The sequence below is a fragment of the Rattus norvegicus genome, chromosome 17 (assembly GCF_021556685.1).
Source record: "Rattus norvegicus strain SHRSP/BbbUtx chromosome 17, alternate assembly SHRSP_T2T, whole genome shotgun sequence".
Taxonomy (NCBI): domain Eukaryota; kingdom Metazoa; phylum Chordata; class Mammalia; order Rodentia; family Muridae; genus Rattus; species Rattus norvegicus.
Window position 1 is genome coordinate 56,671,027 of NC_141550.1, and position 26,806 is coordinate 56,697,832.

The following is a 26,806-nucleotide window of genomic DNA, read 5'->3' on the forward strand; positions in this document are numbered from 1 at the left end:
AAGACATTTTAGAATTTAATGAAAATGAAGGTACAACATACCCAAACTTATGGGACACAATGAAAGCTGTGCTAAGAGGAAAACTCATAGCGCTGTGTGCCTGCAGAAAGAAACAGGAAAGAGCATATGTCAGCAGCTTGACAGCACACCTAAAAGCTCTAGAGCAAAAAGAAGCAAATACACCCAGGAGGAGTAGAAGGCAGGAAATAATCAAATTCAGAGCTGAAATCAACCAAGTAGAAACAAAAAGGACCATAGAAAGAATCAACAGAACCAAAAGTTGGTTCTTTGAGAAAATCAACAAGATAGATAAACCCTTAGCCAGACTAACGAGAGGACCCAGAGAGTGTGTCCAAATTAACAAAATCAGAAATGAAAAGGGAGACATAACTACAGATTCAGAGGAAATTCAAAAAATCATCAGATCTTACTATAAAAGCCTATATTCAACAAAACTTGAAAATCTGGAGGAAATGGACAATTTCCTAGACAGATACCAGGTACCGAAGTTAAATCAGGAACAGATAAACCAGTTAAACAACCCCATAACTCCTAAGGAAATAGAAGCAGTCATTAAAGGTCTCCCAACCAAAAAGAGCCCAGGTCCAGACGGGTTTAGTGCAGAATTCTATCAGACCTTCATAGAAGACCTCATACCAATATTATCCAAACTATTCCACAAAATTGAAACAGATGGATCACTCCCGAATTCCTTCTATGAAGCCACAATTACTCTTATACCTAAACCACACAAAGACACAACAAAGAAAGAGAACTTCAGACCAATTTCCCTTATGAATATCGACGCAAAAATACTCAATAAAATTCTGGCAAACCGAACCCAAGAGCACATCAAAACAATCATCCACCATGATCAAGTAGGCTTCATCCCAGGCATGCAGGGATGGTTTAATATACGGAAAACCATCAACGTGATCCATTATATAAACAAACTAAAAGAACAAAACCACATGATCATTTCATTAGATGCTGAGAAAGCATTTGACAAAATTCAACACCCCTTCGTGACAAAAGTCCTGGAAAGAATAGGAATTCAAGGCCCATACCTGAACATAGTAAAAGCCATATACAGCAAACCAGTTGTTAACATTAAACTAAATGGAGAGAAACTTGAAGCAATCCCACTAAAATCAGGGACTAGACAAGGCTGCCCACTCTCTCCCTACTAATTCAATATAGTTCTTGAAGTTCTAGCCAGAGCAATCAGACTACAAAAGGAGATCAAGGGGATACAGATTGGAAAAGAAGAGGTCAAAATATCACTATTTGGGTGGCGGGTCCCGGTCAGCCCTTCCGGCTCAGAGGCGCCGCGTTCCCTGCACCTCCTCCCGCTTACCCCCCGCCGCCGCTCCCGAAGCTTTTCCAGGGAGCGAGACCCATAGTACTTCCAAATGGGAGCTTCATAACGTGGAAATAATTTTAAAGAGTTCTTTCTCCAGACACTGGTTTTCTGTCTATTCAGATGTCCCTGGTAGATTTGGGGAAGAAGCTTTTGGAAGCGGCACGGGCAGGCCAAGATGACGAAGTCCGTATTTTGATGGCAAATGGAGCTCCTTTTACCACAGACTGGCTGGGAACTTCTCCACTTCATCTGGCCGCACAGTATGGGCATTACTCTACCACAGAGGTGCTTCTCCGAGCCGGTGTAAGTAGAGATGCCAGGACCAAAGTGGACCGGACACCACTGCACATGGCAGCTTCTGAGGGCCATGCCAGTATAGTAGAGGTTTTGCTTAAGCATGGTGCTGACGTCAATGCAAAGGATATGTTAAAGATGACAGCTCTGCATTGGGCGACAGAACATATTCATCAAGAGGTGGTGGAGCTTTTAATCAAATATGGTGCTGATGTACACACGCAGAGTAAATTTTGTAAAACTGCATTTGATATTTCAATAGACAATGGAAATGAAGATTTAGCAGAGATATTACAGATTGCTATGCAGAACCAAATCAACACCAACCCGGAGAGCCCTGACACTGTGACAATACATGCTGCCACGCCGCAGTTCATCATTGGACCCGGAGGGGTGGTGAACCTTACAGATGAAACAGGAGTATCTGCTGTTCAATTTGGAAACTCCTCTACGTCAGTATTAGCTACATTAGCTGCCTTAGCGGAAGCATCTGCCCCATTGTCCAATTCTTCAGAGACTCCAGTAGTGGCCACAGAGGAAGTGGTTACCGCAGAATCTGTGGATGGTGCAATTCAGCAAGTAGTTAGCTCAGGGGGTCAGCAAGTCATCACGATAGTCACAGATGGAATCCAGCTGGGAAACCTGCACTCCATTCCAACCAGTGGGATGGGTCAGCCCATCATTGTGACCATGCCCGATGGACAGCAAGTATTGACAGTGCCAGCCACAGACATTGCTGAAGAAACTGTCATCAGTGAAGAGCCACCAGCTAAGAGACAGTGTATGGAAATAATTGAGAACCGGGTGGAATCTGCAGAGATTGAAGAGAGAGAAGCGCTTCAGAAACAGCTGGATGAAGCCAACCGAGAGGCCCAGAAGTACCGACAGCAACTGCTTAAGAAGGAGCAGGAGGCAGAGGCCTACAGGCAGAAGCTGGAGGCCATGACACGCCTCCAGACCAACAAAGAAGCCGTTTAGTCTCCGTGAACACCTGTTTGCTTTTACCTTTTGTCCAGAAAGAATGCAGTCTTGAACTGTACACAGTAAGGACACAGCCTTGGGAGTACGAAATGATAAAGAGTACCACCGATTGATAATGGGACTTAAGCCATGAGCTCTCAGTTCTTGTAATATAAAACTTCAGAACTTGTGAAATGTATTTAAAACTGAATTCTGTAAATAGTTTTTTTGGTTGTTTCTTTTTTTACAGTTATAAATGAGTTGATAAAGATTGTTGCAGAGATCCAAAAACCACAGTATGCCACTGTTATGGGGAATTCTTTTTGATTTGGGTACAGACTCAACTTCTCAGAAACAGAAGTTTTAAGCGTGATCGTTGTCGATTAGACCAAATGTGTGACAATTATGGTGACTGATGCTGGAAAGACTCTGCAGAGAGATTTCTCCCAGGAACTTTGTACAGCTTTTAGGTTGTCTCAGGTTCTCTGAAGACATTTTTTAGGGAGCAGAAATTTTATATTTGTTCAATTTCAGCTACACGCAAGTATACAAGATTTACATGTATATGAAGCCAATATTTTTAAAATTTTGTTTGTACATAGTCTGCATGTTTTATGATATTAAAACGCATCACTTGCTTAGGTATGTTTCCCACAAAGACGATGAAAGTTACCAAGAAAAACAAAGGCACCGCTGTCATTTTGTCGGTCATTGAAAGTGAGTAAGCTCGAGACTGGTTTTACTGGCGACCATGACGATGTTCTTGGAGCAGCTTGCAAGAGAACTCAATCTGCACTTGTATTGCTTTTCTGGCAATTGCAGAGTGAGGACATGAGACTGCTCTGTGCCTTCCTTCCATCATGACTTCCACACAAGCACTTTGAGGCGCTGGATCTTAAGATAATGTTTTTAGCAAACTCAGTGCATTTGGGTTTCTGAAATATTTCATGGACTTGCTCCCCTCCCCCTAAGAAATTATTCTTATGGAAAATTGCTTTTGTATGTAGAGCAGGACCTTTTGTACTCGGTGATGCTATGGGTATGTATAACATAACTTTCGCTGTTCCCTGTGAACGCTCCGGGCTTGTGCTGCGACTCACAATATTGTCAAACTAATAGAAGAAAAACTAGGGAAGCATTTGGAACACATGGGCACTGGAAAAAATTTTCTGAACAAAACACCAATGGCTTATGCTCTAAGATCAAGAATCCACAAATGGGATCTCATAAAACTGCAAAGCTTCTGTAATGCAAAGGACACTGTGGTTAGGACAAAAAGGCATCCAATAGATTGGGAAAAGATCTTTACCAATCCTACAACAGATAGAGAGAGGCCTTATATCCAAAATATACAAAGAACTCAAGAAGTTAGACCGCAGGGAGACAAATAACCCTATTAAAAAATGGGGTTCAGAGCTAAACAAAGAATTCACAGTTGAGGAATGCCGAATGGCTGAGAAACACCTAAAGAAATGTTCAACATCTTTAGTCATAAGGGAAATGCAAATCAAAACAACCCTGAGATTTCACCTCACACCAGTGAGAATGGCTAAGATCAAAAACTCAGGTGACAGCAGATGCTGGCGAGGATGTGGAGAAAGAGGAACACTCCTCCATTGTTTGTGGGATTGCAGACTGGTAAAACCATTCTGGAAATCAGTCTGGAGGTTCCTCAGAAAATTGGACATTGAACTGCCTGAGGATCCAGCTATACCTCTCTTGGGCATATACCCAAAAGATGCCCCAACATATAAAAAAGACAGGTGCTCCACTATGTTCATCGCAGCCTTATTTATAATAGCCAGAAGCTGGAAAGAACCCAGATGGCCTTCAACAGAGGAATGGATACAGAAAATGTGGTACATCTACACAATGGAATATTACTCAGCTATCAAAAACAACGGCTTTGTGAAATTCATAGGCAAATGGTTGGAACTGGAAAATATCATCCTGAGTGAGCTAACCCAATCACAGAAAGACATACATGGTATGCACTCATTGATAAGTGGCTATTAGCCCAAATGCTTGAATTACCCTAGATGCCTAGAACAAATGAAACTCAAGACGGATGATCAAAATGTGAATGCTTCACTCCTTCTCTAAAAGGGGAACGAGAATACCCTTGGCAGGGAAGAGAGAGGCAAAGATTAAAACAGAGACTGAAGGAACTCCCATTCAGAGCCTGCCCCACATGTGGCCCATACATATACAGCCACCCAATTAGACAAGATGGATGAAGCAAAGAAGTGCAGACTGACAGGAGCCGGATGTAGATCGCTCCTGAGAGACACAGCCAGAATACAGCAAATACAGAGGCGAATGCCAGCAGCAAACCACTGAACTGAGAATAGGACCCCCGTTGAAGGAATCAGAGAAAGAACTGGAAGAGCTTGAAGGGGCTCGAGACCCCATATGTACAACAATGCCAAGCAACCAGAGCTTCCAGGGACTAAGCCACTACCTAAAGACTATACATGGACTGACCCTGGACTCTGACCTCATAGGTAGCAATGAACATCCTAGTAAGAGCACCAGTGGAAGGGGAAGCCCTGGGTCCTGCTAAGACTGAACCCCCAGTGAACTAGACTGTTGGGGGGAGGGCGGCAATCGGGGGAGGGTTGGGAGGGGAACACCCATAAGGAAGGGGAGGGGGGAGGGGGATGTTTGCCCGGAAACCAAATAATAATTATTAAGTATTAAATAAATTTAAAAAATGAAAAAAAGAATTCCTAGTGATCCACCTCACATCTTTAAAAGATAAAATGATTGATTTAACACAGGACTATGTTACTATTGTTGAGCTATCATGATGGTACTCAAGGAATGACTCCAGAGTTTCTGTTCAAATAACAAAACAAAATTTTAAAAATCTCCAATAATATTGTTGAAGTTTAAGAATAAGTATAGGAAAGCCAGTCACGAGGAGTGTTCACCTACCTGAGAGGAGAAGTAAGACCAACTCTCATGCTCCCAGAGACCTGCCTGGATGCCTCAGGACACACAAACCCACTGCACCCAGAGATGAACTGGTCCCACAGCATGCTGTACCCAGATACGGTTGTAAGAAACCAGGTCTACAGGAGTGCTGGCACACAGACTTACTGGATGGTCAAGGCACTGTCAGAGACAGCAAGACGAGCTAACACCTCTTGATGGCAAGAGGCAAGCTCAGGAACCTAAGCAACAGAAACTAAGATTACTTGGCATCAACAGAGCCCAGTTCTCCCACCAAAGCAAATAATGGATATACAAACACCCCAGAAAAGCAAGATTTGGATTTAAAAATCACATCTCATGATGATGATAGAGGACTTTAAGAAGGACATAAATAACTCCCTTAAAGACATACTGGACAACACAGGCAAACAAGTAGAAGCCCTTAAAGAGAAAAACACAAAAATTCCTTAAAGAATTTTAGGAAAACACAACCAAACAGGTGAAGGAATTGAACAAAACCATCCAGAATTTAAAAATAGAAATACAAATAATAAAGAAATCACACAGGGAAACAATCCTGAAGACAGAAAATCTAGGAAAGAGATCAGGAGTCATAGATACAAGCATCACCAACAGAATACAAGAGATAGAAGAGAGAATTCAGGGACAGAAGATACCATAGAAAAAATTGACACAACCATCAAGGAAAATTTAAAATGCAAAAAACTCCTAAACCAAAGCATCTAGGAAATCCAGGACACAATGAGAAGATCAAACCTAAGGATAATACGTATAGAAGAGAGTGAAGACTCCCACCTTAAAGGACCAGTAAATATCTTCAACAAAATTGTGGAAGAAAACTTCCCTAACCTGAAGAAAGAGATGCCCATAAACATACAGAACTCCAAATAGATTGGAACAGAAAAGAAATACCTCCTATCATATAATAGTCAAAACACCAAACGCACAAACCAAAAAAGAATATTAAAAGCAGTAAGGGGAAAAGGTCAAGTAACATATAAATGCAGACCCTTCAGAATTATACCAGACTTCTCTAGAAAACTTTATAAGCCAGAAGATCCTGGGAAGAAGTCATATAGACCCCATGAGAACATAAATGTCAGCACAGGCTACTATGTCCAGCAAAACTCTCAATTAACATAGATGGACAAACCAAAATATTTCATGACAAAACCAAATTTACACAATATCTTTCCAAAAATCCAGTCCTACAAATAACAAATAGAAAACTCCAAGACAAGGAGGGAAACCATACCAAAGAAAAAGCAAGAAAGTAATGTTCTTGTAACACATCCAAAAGAAGAGAGCAAGACAAACATAATTCCACCTTTAATGACAAAAATAACAGGAAACAACAATTACTGTTCCTTAATATTTCTTAACATCAGTAGATTCAATTCCACCCCTAAGAAGATAAGGAAATTTTCTGAGGAGCCCGAGGCTGCTGCTAGCTGCACAAAGAGCAGCACAAAGAAAAAGAAAAAGCCCCAGAAGGCATGGGAGGAGGATTAGAATGGACCTGCTTGGTGGGAGGGGCATACCTTATGGTGGCAGCTCCTCCTGCCCATGATAAACCCCATTAAAAACACAAAACCAGATTAAAAATAGATTCAATTCCCCAATAAAAAGACCTAGACCAACAGACTGGATGTGGAAGGGAAGGAGGACCCAGCATTATGCTGCATATAGGAAACACACATCAGTGACAAAGACAGACACTACCTCAGAGTTAAAGGATGGAAAACAATTTTCCAAGCAAATGGTCCCAAGAAACAAGTCGGAGTAGCCATTTTAATATCAAATAAAATCAGCTTTCATCCAAAAGTTATTTAAAAAGATACAGAAGTACACTTCATATTCATCAAAGAAAAATCCACCAAGATGAACTCTCAATCCTAAATATCTATGCTCCAAATACAAGGGCACCTACATTCATAAAAGAAACTTTACTAAAGCTCAAAGCACACATTGCACCTCACACAATAATAGTAGGAGATTTCAACACCCCACTCTCATCAATGGACAGATCATGGAAACAGAAATTAAACAGAGACATAGAAAAACTAACAGAAGTTATGAACCAAATAGACTTAATAGACATGCATAGAACATTTCATCCTAAAACAAAAGACTATACCTTCTTCTCAGCACCTCATGGTACCTTCTCCAAAACTGATCATATAACCAGTCACAAAACAGGCCTAACAGATAAAGGAATATAGAAATAATCCCATGCGTCATATCAGATCACCACAGACTAAGACTGGTCTTCAATAACAACAATAATGACAAAAAGCCCACATACACATGGGAGTTGAACAATGCTCTACTCAATGATAACTTGGTCAAAGAAGAAATAAAGAAAGAAATTAAAGAGTTTTTAGAATTGAATGAAAATTAAGGCACAACATTCCCAAACTTATGGGACACAATGAAAGCACTGCTAAGAGGGAAACTCATAGCTCTGAATGCCTCCAAAAAGAAACAGGAGATAGCATACATTAGCAGCTTGACAGCATACCTAAAAGCTCTAGAAAAAAAGAAGAAAATACACCCAAGAAGAGTAGAAGGCAGGAAATAATCAAACTCAAGGTTGAAATCAACCAAGTAGAAACAAAAAGAACTACACAAAGAATCAACAAAACCAGGAGTTGTTTCTTTGAGAAAATCAACAAGATAGATAAACCCTTAGCCATACTAACCAGAGTGCACAGAGAGTATATTCAAATTACCAAAATCAGAAATGAAATGGGAGACATAACAACAGAATGTTACATCTATATAATGGAGTACTACTCAGCTATCAAAAACAATGACTTCATGAAATTCATTGACAAATCGATGGAACTATAAAATATCATCCTGAGTGAGGTAACCCAATCACAAAAAAACACACATGGTATGCACTCACTGATAAGTGAATATTAGCCCAAAAGGTCAAATTACCCAAGATACAATCCAAAGACCACCTGAAGCTCAAGAAGTCCAACCAAAGTGCAGATGCTTCAGTCCTTCTTAAGAGGAGGAATTAAAATATTCATAAGAGAAGATATGGAGACAATGTTTGGAGCAGAGATTGAAGGAATGGCCATTTGGAGCCTGCCCCACCTGGGGATCTAAGATATATAAAACAAAAAAGTAGCAATAAAATGACTCCTAATAACATTCTCCTATACTCAAAGATCTGTGCCTTGCTCAGCCATCATCAGAGCAGCCTCGTCCTTCAGCAGATGGAAAAACATAAGAGACCCACATGGACACATTTTGCACAGAGTAAGAAACGTTGGAATTCTCAGTTCTAAACAAGTTGTCTCCATCCACCTCCTCTGCTCTGGGTTCATCAAGCTCCATGGAAGAGAAGGCAGAAAGAACCATAGGTGATGAAGGACACCATTAAAACAAAGCCCTCTAAATCAACATGATTCAAGTTCATTCACATCACAGAGACTGAGGCAACATCCATACATCCTGCACAGGTGGCACATGTGGAGTTCTGAAGCTGAAAGAAGTGGACACATTCCCATCCCTAACAGAAGCTCTCTCCAATTGTTAACCCCTTGGAAATGAAAATATATTGTGTCCAACGGGGTCTCACTGGAAAAACCAAAGAACTCTTGAATGTAAGTTACCTGGTCAGAGGCATAGGAACAAGGGAAAGCAAACTCAAAGGAGTCTCTGGAGGTTCCTTGACTCATAGTGTCCTTCCTCTCAGGACCTTTACATTTTTATTTTAATCTATCTTATTTTAAAATCAATTTTATTTTATCTATAGTCTTCTGAAACTACCACAGCCAACAAAAAAGATACAGGGCAGCCTCTAAAGTAGTTCATGTCAACACAACTCAGTGTTGGTTTAACCACCAAGGCAATGTCTCCAAGAAATTAATTTTAAACTTTTATTTTCATGGATTATACCTCCATTTATCATTAGTAAAGCAAGTAAAAATAATGGTAAAAAGAATGAGTAGGACTAGCACAACATAAAACATTTTATAATACTTGTACAATATGACTCAGAAAATAGTATCACATATAATTTATAAATGCACAATTAAATAGTCATGAGGGGAAATCAGGGTCCCCTCTTTGATTCTCTCTTTTTTTATTTATTTTCTTTTTATTGAATTTTTGAATTTACATTTCAAATGTTATGCTTTTTCCAGGTTTCCTGTCAATAAACCCCCCATCCCATCCCATTCCCCCTTATTCTATAAAGGTGTCCCCCCTCCCCAACCACTCCACCTTCACACCTCCCTGCCCTGACATTTCCCTATACTGGGGGTCCAGCCGTGATAGGACCCAAGGCTTCTTCTTCCATTGGTGACTAACAATACCATCCTCTGCTATCATACGCAGACGGAGTCATGGGTCTGTCCATGTGTACTCTCTGAATAGTGGTTGAGTCCCTAGGAACTCTGGTTGGTTGGTATTTTTGTTCTTAAGAGGTTGCAAGCCCCTACAACTCCTTCAATCCTTTCTGTAACTCCTCCAATGGGGACCCATTCTCAGTTCAATGGTTTGCTTAGCCTCTCAGGAGACAGGTATATCAGGTTCCTGTTAACATGTAGTTATGGCTAAATATTGTCTAGGTTTGGTAGCTGAATATGTACATGGGCTGGATCCCCTGGTGGGGCAGTCTCAAAATGATCATTCCTAAGGTCTCTGATCCAAATGGTGTCTCTATATCTCCTCCTATCAATATTTTTCCTCCCAATTTTAAAAAGGACTGAAGCAACCACACTTTGGTTTTCCTTATTTTTGAGCTTCATGTTGTCTGTGGATTGTATCTTGGGTAATTTGAGCTTTTGGGCTAATATCCATTTATCAGTGAGTGCATACCATGTGGTTGTTTTTTTTTTTTTGTGATTGGGATACCTCACTCAGGATGATATTTTATAGTTCTATCCATTGGCCTAGGGATTTCATGAAGTCACAGTTTTTGATAACTGAGTAGTACTCCATTGTGTAGATGTATCACAGTTTCTGTATCCATTCCTCTGTTGAAGAGCATCTGGGTTCTTTCCAGTTTTCGGCTATTTTAAATAAGGCTGCTATGAACATAGAGAAACATGTCTCTTTGTTGTATGTTGGAGCAACTTTTGAGTATATGCACAGGAGTGGTATAGCTGTGTCCTCAAATAGTATAATGTCCAATTTTCTAAGGAACCTCCAGACTGATTTCCAGAATAGTTGTACCAGCTTGCAATCCTACCAACAATGGAGGAGTGTTCCTCTTTCTCCACATCCTCGCCAGCATCCGTTGTCACCTGAGTTTTTGATCTTAGCCATTCTGACGGGTGTAAGGTGGAATTTCAGGGTTGTTTTGATTTGCACTTCCCTGATGACTAAAGATGTTGAATATTCTTTTAGGTACTTCTCAGCTGTTCGATATTCCTCAGCTGAGAATTATTGTTTAGCTCTGTATCCTATTTTTTTAATAGGGTTATTTGGCTCTTTAGAGTTTAACTTTGTATTCTTTGTATATATTGGATATTAGCCCTCTATATGATAAAGGATTGGTAAAGGTCATTTCCCAATCTGTTGGTTGCCATTTTGTCCTAATGAAAGTGTTGTTTGCCTTACAGAAGCTTTGCAGTTTTATGAGATCCCATTTGTCGATTCTTGATCTTAGAGCATGAGCCACTGGTGTTTTGTTCAAGAAATTTTCCCCAGTGCTCATGTGTTCGAGACTCTTCCACACTTTTTCTTCTATTAGTTTGAGTGTATCTGGTTTGATGTGGAGGTCCTTGATCCACTTGGACGTAAGCTTTGTACAGGGTGATAAGAATAAGTTGATTTGCATTCTTTTACTTGCTGACCTCCAGTTGAACCAGCATCATTTGTTGAAAATGCTATCTTTTCCCATTGGATGGTTTGAGCACCTTTGTCAAAGATCAAGTGACCATAGGAATGTGGGTTCATTTCTGGGTCTTCAATTCTATTCCGTTGATCAACTCCCCTGCCTCTGTACCAATACCATACAGGTTTTGTCACTATTGTGTAAGGTCAGAGCTGGTGATTCTCCCAGAAGTTCTGTCATTGTTGAGAACAATTTCGCTATCCTAAATTTTTTGTTATTTCAGATTAATTTGCAAATTGCTCTTTCAAACTCTATGAAAATTTGTGTTAGAATTTCGATAGGTATTACATAGCATCTGTAGATTGATTTTGGAAAAATGGACATTTTTACTATATTAATCCTTCCAATCCATGAGCATGGGAGATCTTTCCATCTTCTGAGATCTTCTTTGATTTCTTATTTCCGAATCTTGAAGATCTTGTCATACAGATCTTTCACTTGCTTGCTTAGAGTCACACTGGGGTATTTTATGTTGTTTGTGACTATTTTGAAGGGTGTTGTTTCCCTAATTTCATTCTCAGCCTGTTTATCTTTTGAGTAGTGAAAGGCTACTGATTTGTTTGAGTTAATGTTATATCCAGCCACTCTCCTGAAGTTGTTTAAAAGGCTTAGTAGTTCTCTGGTGGAGCTTTTATGGCCACTTAAGTATACTATCATATCATCTGCAATTAGTGATAATTTGACTGATTTCTTTCCAATTTGTATCCCTTTGACCTTCTTCTGTTGTCTGATTGCTCTGGCTCGGACTTCGAGTACTATATTGAATAAGTAGGGAGAGAGTGGGCAGCCTTGTCTAGTCCCAGATTTTAGTAGGATTGCTTTGAGTTTCTCTCCATTTAGCTTGATGTTGGCCACTGGCTTGCTGTATATTTCTTTTACTATGTGTACGTATGGGCCTTGAATTCCTGATCTTTCCAAAACTTTGAATATGAAGGGGTGTTGAATTTTGTCAAGTGTTTTCTCAGCATCTAATGAGATGTCCATGTGGCTTTTTTCTTTGAGCTTGCTTACATAGTGGATTATGTTGATGAATTTCTATATAATTGAACCATCCATGAATTCCTGGGATGAAGCCTACTTGATCATGATGGATGATCATTTTGATGGGTTCTTGGGTTCGATTTGTGAGAATTTTATTGAGTATTTTTACTCTGATATTCATAAGGGAAATTGGTCTGAAGTTCTCTTTCTGTGTTGAGGTTTGAGGGATTTAGGTATAAGCATATTTGTGGCTTCATAGAAGGAATTGGGTAATGCTTCTTCTGTTTCTATTCTGTGGAATAGTTTGGACAGTATTGTTACTGGGTCTTCTATGGATGTCTGATAGAATACTAGACTAAATCCATCTTGTCCTGTACTTTTTTTCTTTTTATTTTTTCTTTTCTTTTCTTAGTTTTTCTTTTGGTTGGAAGGCTTTTAATAAATGCTTCTATTTCTTTAGGAGTTATGAGACTCTTTAGATGGTTTATCTGATCCTAATTTAACTTTGGTACCTGCTGTCTAGAATATTGTCCATTCCATCCAGATTTTCCAGTTTTGTTGAATATAGGCTTTTGTAGTAGGATCTAATGATTTTTTTCAATTTCCTCATATTCTGGTATGTTTCCTTTTTCCTTTCTGATTCTGTTAATTTGGATACACTCTCTGTGCCCTCTAGTTAGTCTGGCTAAGGGTTTATCTATTGTATCGATTTTCTCAAAGAACCAGCTTCTGGTTTTCTTGATTCTTTGTATAGTTCTTTTTCTTTCTACTTGGTTGATTTCAACCCTAAATTTGTTCCTGCTGTCTACTCCTCTTGGGTGTATTTGCTTCTTTTTGTTCTAAAACTTTTAGGTGTGCTGTCAAACTGCTAATGTATGCTCTCTCAAGCTTCATAGCACTCAGAGCTATGAGTTTTTCACTTAGCACTGCTTTCATTGTGTCCCATACGTTTGGCTAAGCTCTGCCTTCATTTTCATTAAATTCTAAAAAGTCTTTAATTCCTTTCTTTATTTCTTCCTTGACCAATTTATCATTGAGTAGAGTGTTCTTCAACTTCCATGCTTATGTGAGCTTTGTATCATTTTGTTGTTATTTAAGACTAGCTTTAGTCTTCAGTGAACTGATAGGATCCATGGGATTATTCAGTCTTCTTGTATTTGTTGAGGCCCGTTTTGTGACTGATTATATGATCAGTTTTGGAGAGGGTACCGTGAGTTGCTAAGAAAAAGGTATATTCTTTTGTTTTAGATAGAATATTCTATAAATATTTGTTAAATCTATTTTGTCCATAACTTCTGTTAGTTTCTCTATGTCTCTGTTTAATTTCTGTTTCCATGATCTGTTCATTGATGAGAGTGGGGTGTTGAAGTCTCCCACTATTATTGTGTGAGGTGCAATGTGTGCTTTGAGCTTTAGTAAGGTTTCTTTTATGAATGTAGGTGCCCTTGTATTTGGAGCATAGATATTTAGGATTGAGAGTTCATCTTGGTGGATTTTTCTTTGATGAATATGAAGTGTCCTTCCTTATCTTTTTTTGATAACTTTTGGTTGAAAGTTGATTTTATTCAATATGAGAATGGCTACTTCAGCTTGTTTCTTGAGATAGTTTGCTTGAAAAATTGTTTTCCAGCCTTTTACTTTGAGGTAGTGTCTGTCTTTGTCATTGAGGTGTGTTCTTGTATGTACCAAATTATGGGCCCCATTTTTAAGCATGGTGCAATTTGGTGAAAAACTTTCCTGGTGATAATTAATTCAATCTTTGTGTAATAGGATGCTTAGTACATGGCTACATGGGAGCTCATTGTAAACCACAAGTGATAAATCTCCCATGATAGGTTCTATAGATAACTGAAAAGAACAAGCTAATGATAAATGTCTCACAGAGGATCTAGCATGGTCTCAGCCACATACAGCAATGATCACCAGGCTATTAACCAAATCTGCTCCCAGCCTTCTGGGCAGAAAAAAACCTCCCTTTAAAGAAACAATCCTGTACACTTAACATTCTAGCTTCCCCTAATACTTATCTGTGAACACAAGATCTTAGAATTAAGCAAATGTTTTACATCTAGAATTTTGAATTCTCTTTTTCCCTTTATAGAAAATTTCTATTCAATATTAAACATGTGTTGTCAAATAGATCTGTTATTGATCTAATTAGTTTGTTTTAAACTTTATTGTACCCAATCAGTTACAGATACATATACTTAAAATTACATTTACTTTAATAATTTTAAAGCAGAAATTTGTCTTCCAGTTACTATAATTTCACATGTCTGAATAAACCTGTAGATTTTTCACATATGTTAGCTTTAAAAGTTAAAAATAGACCTAGGTTTTAAATAAAATTTAATTATTCAATATTTACCTTATACTATAAAAAAGGAAATGCTTCTACTCCCTCTATCGGCTACTTGAGATCCTCCAGAAAGAAACAGAAACACCTCTTGGGGTCTGGCAGATCAGCAGGATGAAGAATCATCTAGAAGGGAAGTGATCCTTGAACGGTGGGAATTTCGCACGTCCATCCTGACTCAAAACTGAAAGGTAGCCTATAGAAGCTTCGATTCTGAGGAGCGCCGTCAACTCTGCCTCTTCCTCCTCTGAGTTACAGCCTTTACAACAGTGCCGCATTGTAGGCTTGCTTTCCCGGCAGCGAACGCTAAGCCCTGGCTAAATCAGATAGAGTAGAATAAACTGGTGGTCTCATGTTGTCCATGGGCAGCAGAGTTTCAACGTTTCTAGTGCCCCTATGGGAATGAGCGTCTTTGATCTTTTCCGAGGCTTTTTCGGCTTCCCTGGATCTCGGAGCCACAGAGATCCTTTTTTGGAGGGATGACTTGAGATGATGACGATGATGATGATGATGACGACACCGAAGAGGAGGAAGACAGAGGTGCGTGGGGTTGAGAGAACTATGGGTTTGATGGTTCTCAGCCTACAGAGGAATTCGGTTTCAGCTTCAGCTCCAGAGGAGGAATGCGATTCCATGGCAACTTTGGCTTTGATGATCTACTTCAAGATTTTAATAGCATCTTCAGCGAGATGGGGGCCTGGACCTTGCCTTCCCACTCTCCTGATCTTCCAGGTTCTGAGTCAGAAATACCTGGTGTGAGATTGCGGGAGGGGCAGACACTTCGAGACTCAATGCTTAAGTACCCAGATAGTCACCAGCCTAGGATCTTTGATGGGGTCTTGAAGAGTCATGCAAAACCTGAATCCTCCAAACCAGCTCCAGACTGGGGGACCCAGGAACTTTTTCATAGGTTGAATGATACACGGCCTGTGAGTCCCCATTCTAGAGCCAGAGAGGACAAGGATCTTGACTCCCAGGTTTCCCAGGAAGGTCTGGGTCCACTTCTTCAACCCCAGCCCAAATCATATTTCAAAAACATCTCTGTGGCCAAGATCAATAAGCCAAATGGGACAGAGGAAGGACACTGCACTATGATTGACAGTGAGAGCCGGAGAGAGACCACAGTGACCCATCAAGAAGCCCGTGAGAGTTCCAGAAGTGATCCAGACTCTCAGAGATCTTCAGCTTTGGATGATCCCTTTTCCATCTTGGACTGGCTTCTAGGACGTTGGTTTCGGTCCCGATAGCTTTCTTAAATTTCAGAAGCCTTCAGGTCCTTTCCAGTCCCTTCCTGTTGCCCATTGCCAATAAGCGTAGCATTTTCTGTCATCCGGGGGTCTTAAATGTGTGAAACAATTAATTGAGCTTATGCCAGTCTGTCATTCAAACGAACAGAACAATAAAGACTTTACTTGTGCTTAAAAAAGTGATTTATTATTGAAATAGAATATGGAAAATTGTTTAAAATTAGTTTAACCTTCCAAAATACGAATTAGCCAGATGGATTCATGTTTCCCAATTCTCTGCTCTCTAACTTCTCCTTTACTCATGTAAATATATCAAAGCTTTAACATTCACGTCAGAAAAAAATGCTCAAAAGTGATTAAAATCAGTTTGCTTGAGCTTGCTCTCCAGTGTTTTCTAAAGGCGCTTGACATTTGGTGGAGTTCATTAAGTCCGTAGGAGGAAACTTCTCAGTGAACTTTCAGCTGGGTAGCCTGGGTGGAGAGCTGGGGGACTCTGCAAAGAAACTGACAAACTAAGAAGTAAGAAATGTCCACTTAACACGCCAGCTCTATAGGTCTTTGATTAAATGATGTTTTAACCTTCTTTTAAGTTTTCTTTGCTCAAGCTGTCCTCAATATTTCTTACAATTAAAACAATTTGGAGTTTTACTGTGAGATGGAAAAATTGTGGCTTTGTTTCAAAATAGGGCTTCTCAAAACTCATTCCCTTAGAAGCAATGTGGTTTCTGTGGTTTACATTTTCATGACTGACTGAAACATATTTTCCAAAGGAAAGAAGTATGCGTGTCACTGGAGCCTGCTGACTTTGGCAGCCTGCCCATGGAAACTGTGTGAGTGTGTGTGTGTGTGTGTGTGTGTGTGTGTGTGTGTGTGTGTGTGACTGACTCTTACTTTAGGCATATAACACTTAATTAACCTTGCAGACATGACATAATTACATGACCTGCATATGGATTTTTACAAAGTAATTATGAAGGCTGGAAAGTTCTAGGGGGCTTATTGCTCACCCAATCAATATCAAAATCCATATTTACCTTGTGAAACTTTCCATTCTGTTAATTTTTATACTTGCATGAGTATAAAAATAAAATGAGAATTCCAAAATTATAAATTTAAACATCAGGGAGCATCTTAGTAGTGCAAATATTGGATAAAAATTTTGACTATTTAGTTCATAATAATGGAGAAGACATACATATCTTAAAGGAAAGCCAGATTTTTATATGTTTATGTGAGAAGAAAGCAGGAGGTCATTGTCGCGATCAGAGGAAGGCCACCAGAAGACGAAAGCCAAAAGGCAACTGAAAAACTGAATCCCAGAGCAAGGCAAATAACTTGTAATCAGAAACCAGTTTGAGACTGGACTCACATTTAATGAAGTTGAACAGACTGTAATGAGCCTTATTTTGGTGATGAACCATAAAACTGTAAGAATTTGTCCAGTATGATTCTGTGAAACTCAGTCTAGCAAATGCAGGAAACAAGAAAAACAGTTAAAAAAAATCCTGAAATTTTCACCCCCAAATCTTGACAAGAATCATCCTTTAGCTGAGCCTTTGTGGATATTTAAATTCAGTGGAGGGACTTACAAAAAATTTAACCTCTAATATAACAAGAGGGAGGAGAGAGAAAGGAAGTGAGATGGAAGAAAGGAGAAGAGAGAAAGAGGGGTGTGTGTACAGAGAGAGGAAGAGAGGGAGTGAGGAGGGAGGGGAAGAGTTTTGTTAATAATATAAACACTTGTGAGGGAATTTTAAAATCTAAACAGAATCCTAGAATCTAAACAGAGGTCTTTTCATACTAACCAATAAACATTATTTTTTTAATTTCTATCTTGCATATGGATATTCTATAAAATTTTAGACTTTACGTAAGAATGAGTCAATAAGAAGTAGAACCCATTGACACTAGAGTCACCCTGTTGGATATGCTTTACATTTGTACCAGGATGCATTAAGCCTTCTGGGGCTCACAGGAGCTGAGTCCATACCAGGAACAGACTTAATTGAGCACAACCACCCATGGTGTCTATAACAAAAATAGCCAGGTTCAAGACCCAAGAGGGAAAGATAGCTAAGGATTTCGGCAAAGGAAACTAGTAAATATATAAATTATAATCCCATAGCTGGACTAAGGTTTTTCTCTCATGTGTGTATTGTCCTACAAGTTCCAGCTCCAGAACTTCTATTCTAATGTGTTCCCAATTTAGATAAACTGAATGCAACTTAGCTATGTCTTTCATTACACATCCCACCTAAAGCCTTAATCAAGCAAAGTCAGCCATTCCCTGCTGCAATAGACTCAAATTCTATTGCAATTATATTAGTTATCATTCTATTACTAAAACAAAGTGCCAGAGGCCAATAATTTTACTTAAAAATTTGTTTAGTTCAATTTTGGACACTCAAAGTCAAAATGATATATAGCATGCAGGTTTTGTAAGTGCAGCCTTTGAACTGCATCATCTGAAAACACATGGAAACAGGTGCTGGGCTTCTGCTTTTACGGAATATGGGTGGTGGAGTGAGTTTGGAGACTTGGATCACCCCAGTCTCCCTCAAGAGCACACTTCCAATGACCTATGTCCCTCCAGAAGGCCTACCTATTAAAGGTCACAACACATCCCAATCACACCATTCTGGGAAACAAGCTTTAGCAATTTAAAGTTCCATATATATGTGTTTTATAATCATATTTATATAATCATATTTATAATCATAAATCATGCATGCTATATTCTACATCTATGAGTGCTCTGCTACATATACTCCTGCATGCAAGAAGAGGGCATCAGATTCCTTTATAGATAATCATAAGCCACCATGGGGATGCTGGAAATTGAAATCAGGACTTCTGGATGATCAGCCAGTGCTCTTAATACTTACATTTTATCCAAACCATAGCACCAGTATGTCAATTTGGCCCTATCTTTTGCTTTCTGTGACTATCTGGCCCACTCAGCCCTCCTAAAATCTAAGTTCTTATTATCATGACTGGAAGAGGAGAAATTTTGACAAACATGGATCTGAGAAACCAAATGATAACTGAAACTCAATCCAATATTTATTCTTAGAAACTAGAAAGAATGGCAGGAAGTTATGAATCAAATATAATATAAAACAAATATGAGAACATGTGCCTTTTCTCTAGAGATAATTTGTAGTTCTCAAATAAATCTATAAATTTTAACCACTTGATGAAAGCATTCTTGATCTAGGAAATACTTGAAGAATCTTCCAGATATGGCATGCATTTGAAAGTACTTGCAAAGGATAATACATTATGTGTGATCGTGGCATAATGCCACAGTTACCACTCACATGAAAGATAAAGGGGAACGGGAAACCCAAGCAGCCATAGGTGAAGACCATCCTGGGTCTATTTCTTTGTGCCCTCTGACTCTGTGGCTCCCAATCTTTTCCTCCAATCAGGTAGTGAAGCACTTTCTTTTATGCTTGTTCTATGAAGTTACACTATGGCAGAGTTCACTTAGCAGGACCCAGGATACCCTGGAAATTCATGATTCCTGAAAAATTCCCTAACGACTGGGGATCATATGCTCTGGTTTCTTTTATCATAGAAATCTTCTCTAAGAAGTGCAGGCTGACAGGAACCAGATGTAGATCTCTCCTGAGAGACACAGACAAAATACGGCAAATACATAGGCGAATGCCAGCAGCAAACCACGGAACTGAGAACGGGAAACCCATTGAAGGAATCTTAGAAAGGACTGAAAGAGCTTGAAGAGGCTTGAGACCCCATATGAACAACAATGCCAACCAACCAGAGCTTCCAGGGACTAAGCCAGTACCTAAAGACTATACATGGACTGACCTTGGACTCTGACCTCATAGGTAGCAATGAATAGCCTAGTAACAGCACCAGTGGAAGGGGAAGTCCTTGGTCCTGCCAAGACTGAACCCCCAGTGAACGTGACTCTTGTGGGGAGGGTGGTAATGGGGGGAGGATGGGGAGGGTAAGCCCATATAGAAGTGGAGGGGGAGGGGTTATGGGGATGTTGGCCTGGAAACTGGGAAGGGGAATAACAATCGAAATGTAAATAAGAAATATTCAAGTTAATAAAGATTAAAAAAAAAAAACCCAACAACAATGCCAACCAACCAGAGCTTCCAGGGACTAAGCCACTACCCAAAGACTATACATGGACTGACCCTGGGCTCCAACCTCATAGGTAGCAATGAATAGCCTAGTAAGAGCACCAGGGGAAGGGGAAGTCCTTGGTCCTGCCAAAGCTGGACCCCCAGTGAACTAGATTGTTGGTGGGGCGGTAATGGGGGGTAGATGGGGAGGGGAACACCAAGACAGAAGGGGAGGGAAGGGGTTAGGGGGATGTTGGCCTGGAAACTGGGAAAGGGAATACCATTTGAAATGTAAATAAGAAATAACCAATTAAATAAAATGGAAGAAAAAAAGAAATCTTCTTGGGTTCTGTATAATATTTTCATCTCTTTCTCGAACAACCTCTAAATGTAGATGTCTGATCAAACCACTTGTAACTGCTGACTTGAATTTTGTGGTGAAAGTTTTTGGTATGTAAAATGGTACTATATCAAAGAGGAATTTCATGTATGACACAAATGTGAGGTTTCTTTATTTTGCTCATAACTACTAATTACCATTACTGTTTCCATAAGTAATTTTGTTTCATTTGATTTTTAAATTATATATTAGCTATTGCAGTCATATATATATATGTATATATATAATTAATTATTAAAATGCTGTTTAAAATATCCATTACATGTACATATAATATCATGATTCATTGCTATGGTAAATAATGTGCACTCACAAAAATCTCTATTATTTCATCACAGTGACAAGTCTATGGCATTCAGAGTCACAGCTTTCTCAGTAAATAATGGCCTCCTACATTGTACACTAACATCCTTTTTTCCTGACTTTATGTAACTTTTACCTGACATGAACTATTTCTTATGTACAGAGCACACTATTTACTTGTTTAATAAAAAACTTGGCATTTCTTTAAAAAGTAAGGCAACATAAAGATATTTTAAAAAGAAAGAAAAACAATTTGACACAAAATTTTAAACTGATGTTGAATTACCACATTTCAAAAAAGAATAACGAATAGCAAGATTTGCAATGATGCCAAATTAAATTAACTTTAAAATGAGATTAATTTAAAAATTATTATAACTCTTATTATATTAGAATGCTATTGGATATATATTCAATGTATATATATTGAATATATATCTTTAGAGAGAGAGAGAGAGAGAGAGGAAACCTAAAATACTAATACTGACAGTCTCATGACATAAAGCAAGCATAAATGTCTATTATTTTAAGTCCAGATAAACAGTGTCATGTCAGTCACAGATTTCTGGTCGGTCAGTGAATATGGCTTTTATTCTTGCCACTGCCATCCCCTACTTTTCATGAATTCTATTCAGAAGTAAAGCATCATTCAGTTCAGGGAAATTCTCTCTGGAGGGACATAATTTTATCAGTGAAACTCCCTGGTGATGAGGCTGACTTGGAACTGCTGATGACCAGCCCTTTTGACACAGGAGTTTGAATAGCACTTCCCATGATGCTTTGTGCTTTCACCTCAACACTTCCCTTTTGAACTCACCATGACTCTTTAAGTGTCTTTTTTCTCCCTTTCTGTGTCTGAAGTTATCCCACTCGTAACTTTAATTGAAAAGGTGCCTTTTGTTCCTTTAGCGCAGTCATACACTAACTACCAAACTCCCCAGATCAAATTTTCAGCGGTTGTAAAAAACTTTGTCCTTTTAACAAGGAAAAGAGATAAACATTCAATAAATGGCAAGCCTGATAACTTCATAGTAGAAAGATACTAAAATGTACTTATGCTCCCAATCAAGAAACAAAACTCTCCTCTAAAACAGAAAGAAAAAAAGACAGTTGGAGGGGTTCTGGAGGTTTCTGAGAAGATGCTTGATTGAGGATCCAGACAACTGCAAAGTGAAAAACCTGAATCTGAAGAAGACATAGGTAAGAACATCATCTCACGGTTAGGAGAAGTGAGCTGAGAGCCACTGCATAAGTATTTAGCCAAGCCTCCAAGGACTTCTCTGCAAGGTACTAGAATTGCGAGGAGTTGTTTTATTTGCCTGTAGAAAACTGGGAACATTGGGAAGCTTTGCATTGGAGACTTGTACTAAATCATTCAAAGGATACGGACCCAGACACTTCAGGTTTTTGTGCCTCTTAAGTTCTGAGTACGGCAGGAGACAGACAGATATCAGTATCTGGAGAGCAAGCATCAGAGAAATTCAGCACACGAGAACCCTACCATGAGCTCATAGATATTTGGTGTCCACAGCCTTGCTGGGTATGGTTTTCTTAACAGGAATCAGAGAACCTGAGAACCACTCACAGAACATCAGGAAAGAAATGATAGACTCTCTGTGGTAGCCATGAGATACACCAAAGACACCAAAGATATTCTCAAAACTGTCAGAAATGTAGTTGTTTTACTGGAGCTAGTTTAATTGACACAGGCCAGCACTGTAGAAATACTCTATTCCACATTATCGTTATGACCATCCCTTAGTTCACTCTGCTCTCAGCATAACTGTCATCCAGTCTCCTATTAGGCTGACCCACTATGCTCCACTTACAGTGTAAAACAGCATTCTTAATACAAAGTCCCAAAGTCTTCCACATTTCTCCAAAAAACCTCCAAATAGGTCTGTCACAGCAGCCCACTCCCTGGTACCAGCTCCTGTCTTAGCTGCCTTTCTATTATTATGATATAATATCATGACCAGAGCAGCTTATATAGGAAGAGTTTAACTGGGGCTTACAATTTCAGGAGGTCAGAGTCTATGATTATCATAGTAGGGACCATGGCATCTGGACAACAGGCATGGTGCTGGAGCAGTAGCTAAGACCCCTTATCTTCAGATGCAACCATAAGGAATAGAGAGCTAACTGTGGATAGGGGTGAGGTTTTGAAACCCCACAGCCTGCCTCAGTAACATACTTTGTCCAATAAGATGACACCTCCTAATCCTTTTCCAAAGTTCCATTAACTAGGGACCAAGTATTTACACATAGGAGCCTATGGGCCATTCTATTCAAATCACAATGACCAAACTAGAGACAGAAGGGTTTATTGTGACCAACAGTTCCAGGGGGAAAAGAGTTCTTCACCTCCTCAGAAGAGAAGTATTTTTATATTTTACATGTTAAGAAAGAACTTATGGTAAAAGAGGACCTTTGAAATAACTTTTAGATATTTTGTGAACTTTATAAGCACCGTTACTTATATCAGTTCATCCTCTCTGTCCCTTCTCCAACTCAAATAACTTTGTCTACTCCTTACAACTTTCATTCTTATTCTTTATTTAATATGGTTACATATATGTGTATATACACAAAAACAATCTGATGAGTTTATTTAGTGTAGCCCATATGTGTGTGTAATGCAATTTTAAGTAAACACTAAATAATATGGTTCCCTATGGCTTTTCAAACCCTTAGTATTTGTCCTTTGTCTCTCCATCTCCATCTGCTGTCTTACTTCCTCCTTCACAAGTTAAGTATCCCACACCCATAAACCCATGTGTGCCTTCACAGCATCTGTGTCCCACTATTCTCCTCTCTAGACTTCCTTTCCTTGATACTTGTTCACACCACAGTCCCATTTAAACTCTCCTGGGTTTTATGGTTACTCCAGGGTATATAATCACATCTGAAGATTCAGATCTAGGATTCAAAGAGAGAGAGAAAACGTTGCCTTCATGTTTATGGATCTGTGTTATTTTACTCATTGCTTCCTACTTCCATCCATTTCTGTTTTATATGCATGGATGTGTATATGTAGGTACTAGATTTTCTACTTATTTATTCCTTCTGTCTGTTTATCAGCTGGAAGACAACTTGCTTTTGTCCCACTTCCTATCAATCATAATAGAATAACAGTAAATAAGACTGAGCAGGAATCTGTTGAGTAAGGTCTTAGTCCTTAGCATTGATACATTAGGTCGCCGTGGTAGACACATGGTTTAGCTTTTGACAGCTCCCCACACTGATTTTCAGAGTAGCTGACCTCATTTGCATTTTCACTAACAGTGAGGCTTCCTTTTTCTCCGCATCCTCAACAGCATTTGTTGTCAATTGGGTTTTTTTTTGTTCTTTTGTTTGTTTTTATCTTAGCTATTCAAATTGAGTTAACATAAAATCTCAAAATAGTTTCAATTTTAATTTCCACAACTGCTTAGAATATTGAACACTTTTTGACATAATCTCTTGGCCATTTTAATGACTACTTCTATTTCTTTGGGGCTTATGGGACTGGTTAGATGGTTTATCTGATTCTAATTTAACTTTGGTACCTGATATTTGACTAGAAAATTATTCATTTCATCCAGATTTTCACATTTGGTTGCGTATAGGCTTTTTGGTAGGATCTGACAATTTTTTTTCAATTTCCTCAGTTTCTGTTGTTATGTCTTCCTTTTCATTTCTGATTTTGTTAATTTGCATACTGTCTCTGTGCCCTCTGGTTAGTCTGGCTGAGAGTTTATTGTTATTGATTTTCTCAAAGAACCAGTTCCTGGTTTTGTTGATTCTTTATATAGTTTGTTTTGTTTCTACTTGGTTGATTTCAGCCCTGAGTTTGATTATTTCCTGCCTTCTACTCCTCTTAGGTATATTTGTTTCTTTTTTCTAGAGCTCTCAGGTATGCTGTCAAGCTGATAGTGTATTCTCTTTCCAGTTTCTTTTCAGAGGCACTCAGAGATACAGAACATTTAATCCTAAAACAAAAGACTATACCTTCTTCTCAGCACCTCATGGTGCCTTCTCCAAAATTGACCATATAATCAGGCACAAAACAAGCCTCAACAGATACAAGAAGATTGAAATCATCCCATGCATCCTATCAGATTACCACAGACTAAGGCTGGTCTTCAATAATAATAAAAATGGTACAAAGCCCACATACACATGGAAGCTGAACAATGCTCTAATCAATGATAATTTGGTCAAGGAAGAAATATGAAAGAAATTAAAAACTTTGTAGAATTTAATGAAAATGAAGGTACAACATTCCCAAACTTATGGGACACAATGAAAGCAGTGCTAAAAGGAAAACTCATAGCTCTGAGTGCCTCTAAAAAGAAGCTGGAAAGAGCATACACTAGCAGAGTATCTCCTTATACCAGAGATACTGGAACATAAAATAAAAGCACTAGCTTGATATCACCATGCTCCGTGATTTGTGTTGTGTTGTCTTCAGCTTGGGGGTCTTGCTGTCAATTTGTGGATAGCGATCTATAATCTTAGCAACAGCTTGGATTATATGATGATTTCCATCATGTCCCTTTGGGCAACAACTCAGTTAGATATAATTCAAATCCAGTATTTGAAGTTTCTTTGGTGACAATATCCCCCATTATTTGACAGTTTTGCTTAGATCATATTCATACATATATATTTTAAGAGGTTTCTGATGTATTAGCTTTCCATACAATAGCCCTAAATTTTAGCTATCTTTCCCCCCATATTACCTCCCATTGCCCTTTCTTGCCTCCTCACTTGCTTCTCCCATTCCAGAATCCCCCACCCACCCATAAATATCTATTCTACTTCCCTTTTCCTAGTGAGATCTATCTGTTCTGTCTAGTCCTTTACTCTTTATCTACCCTCTGTGATTCTGTGGGTTATAGCTTAGTTAGCATTGACTTAACAGATAATATCCACATACAAGCAAATTCATACCATATTTCTCTTTATGAGTCTGGGATACCTTGCTCAGGATGATTTTTTATACTTCTACCTATTTGCCTGAAAATTTCATGATGTTATTTTAACAGCTGACTATGCTATTGTGTGAATGTACCACATTTTCTATATCCATTCTTCTGTTGAGGGGAATATAGATTGTTTCTGATTTCTGACTATTATGAATAGAGAACCAATGAACATGGTTAAGCAAATGTCTCTGTGGTAAGGCAAAGCATCCTTTGGTTATCACTCTTTCATACCCAAGAGTGGTATAGATGGATCTACGGGTAGGTTAAATCACATTTTCTGGAGAAACCACCACAGTGATTTCCACAATGGTTGTATGAGACTAAACTGCCCCCAGCAGTGTATGAGTGTTCCTCTTACTCCACATCCTCAATAGCACAAGCTCTTGCGTGTTTCATTGCATATGCATTCATCAGAGTTATTGGTCTGTAGTTTTCTTTCTTTGGAAATGTTCCTGTTGTACATTTTGAGTTATTTAGGAGATATTAGTTATAAGTCTTATAAAGTTATTCTTGGAATCCATCTTGATCTGGGCCTTAATTTTGTCAGAAGACATTTTATTACTATTTTGGATATATATATATACATACATACATACATACATACATACATACATACATACATATTATGGGTCTGTCTAAGTGGTTAGTAATTTCTTGGCTAATCTTTAGTGATTAAAGTGAATCAAGAAGTTTGTCCATTTCTTTCATATTTTATAATTTAATGGAATATAGGCATTACGTTATTCCCTTACAAAATCCTGGATTCATTATCATATGCTTCCATTTTGTCATTCATTTTGTTCATTTGGGTCCCTTTTTTGGTTAATTGGTCCAGAAGGCTAATGATTTTGTATATCTTTTCCAAGAGCCAGCTTTTAGATTTGTTAATTTACTGTATTATTTTCTTTGAGTCTTTTTCATTCATTTCTTTTCCAATGAGTGTTTTTAGTGTCCACTTGTCCACTGGATTTTAATTTATTTTGTTTGTGTTTTCACAAATACTTAATGACTTTA

The 26,806-nt window shown here is 38.7% G+C and overlaps 2 protein-coding genes across 2 annotated transcripts; both read left to right on the plus strand.

Moving 5' to 3' along the window:
- The first annotated feature begins 1,483 nt into the window (after positions 1-1,483).
- On the plus strand, positions 1,484-3,315 carry Gabpb1l (GA binding protein transcription factor, beta subunit 1-like). Its single transcript, NM_001135015.1, is given in 1 exon segment — positions 1,484-3,315. A coding segment is annotated over 1 exon segment (1,152 nt). The 3' UTR covers positions 2,636-3,315.
- An 11,859-nt stretch (positions 3,316-15,174) lies between these two features.
- On the plus strand, positions 15,175-16,019 carry Hax1-ps1 (HCLS1 associated protein X-1, pseudogene 1). Its single transcript, XM_087591951.1, has 2 exons — positions 15,175-15,224; positions 15,374-16,019. The coding sequence occupies exons 1-2, from the start codon at positions 15,175-15,177 to the stop codon at positions 16,017-16,019; spliced, it is 696 nt and encodes a 231-aa protein (XP_087448077.1).
- The last annotated feature ends 10,787 nt before the right edge of the window (positions 16,020-26,806 follow it).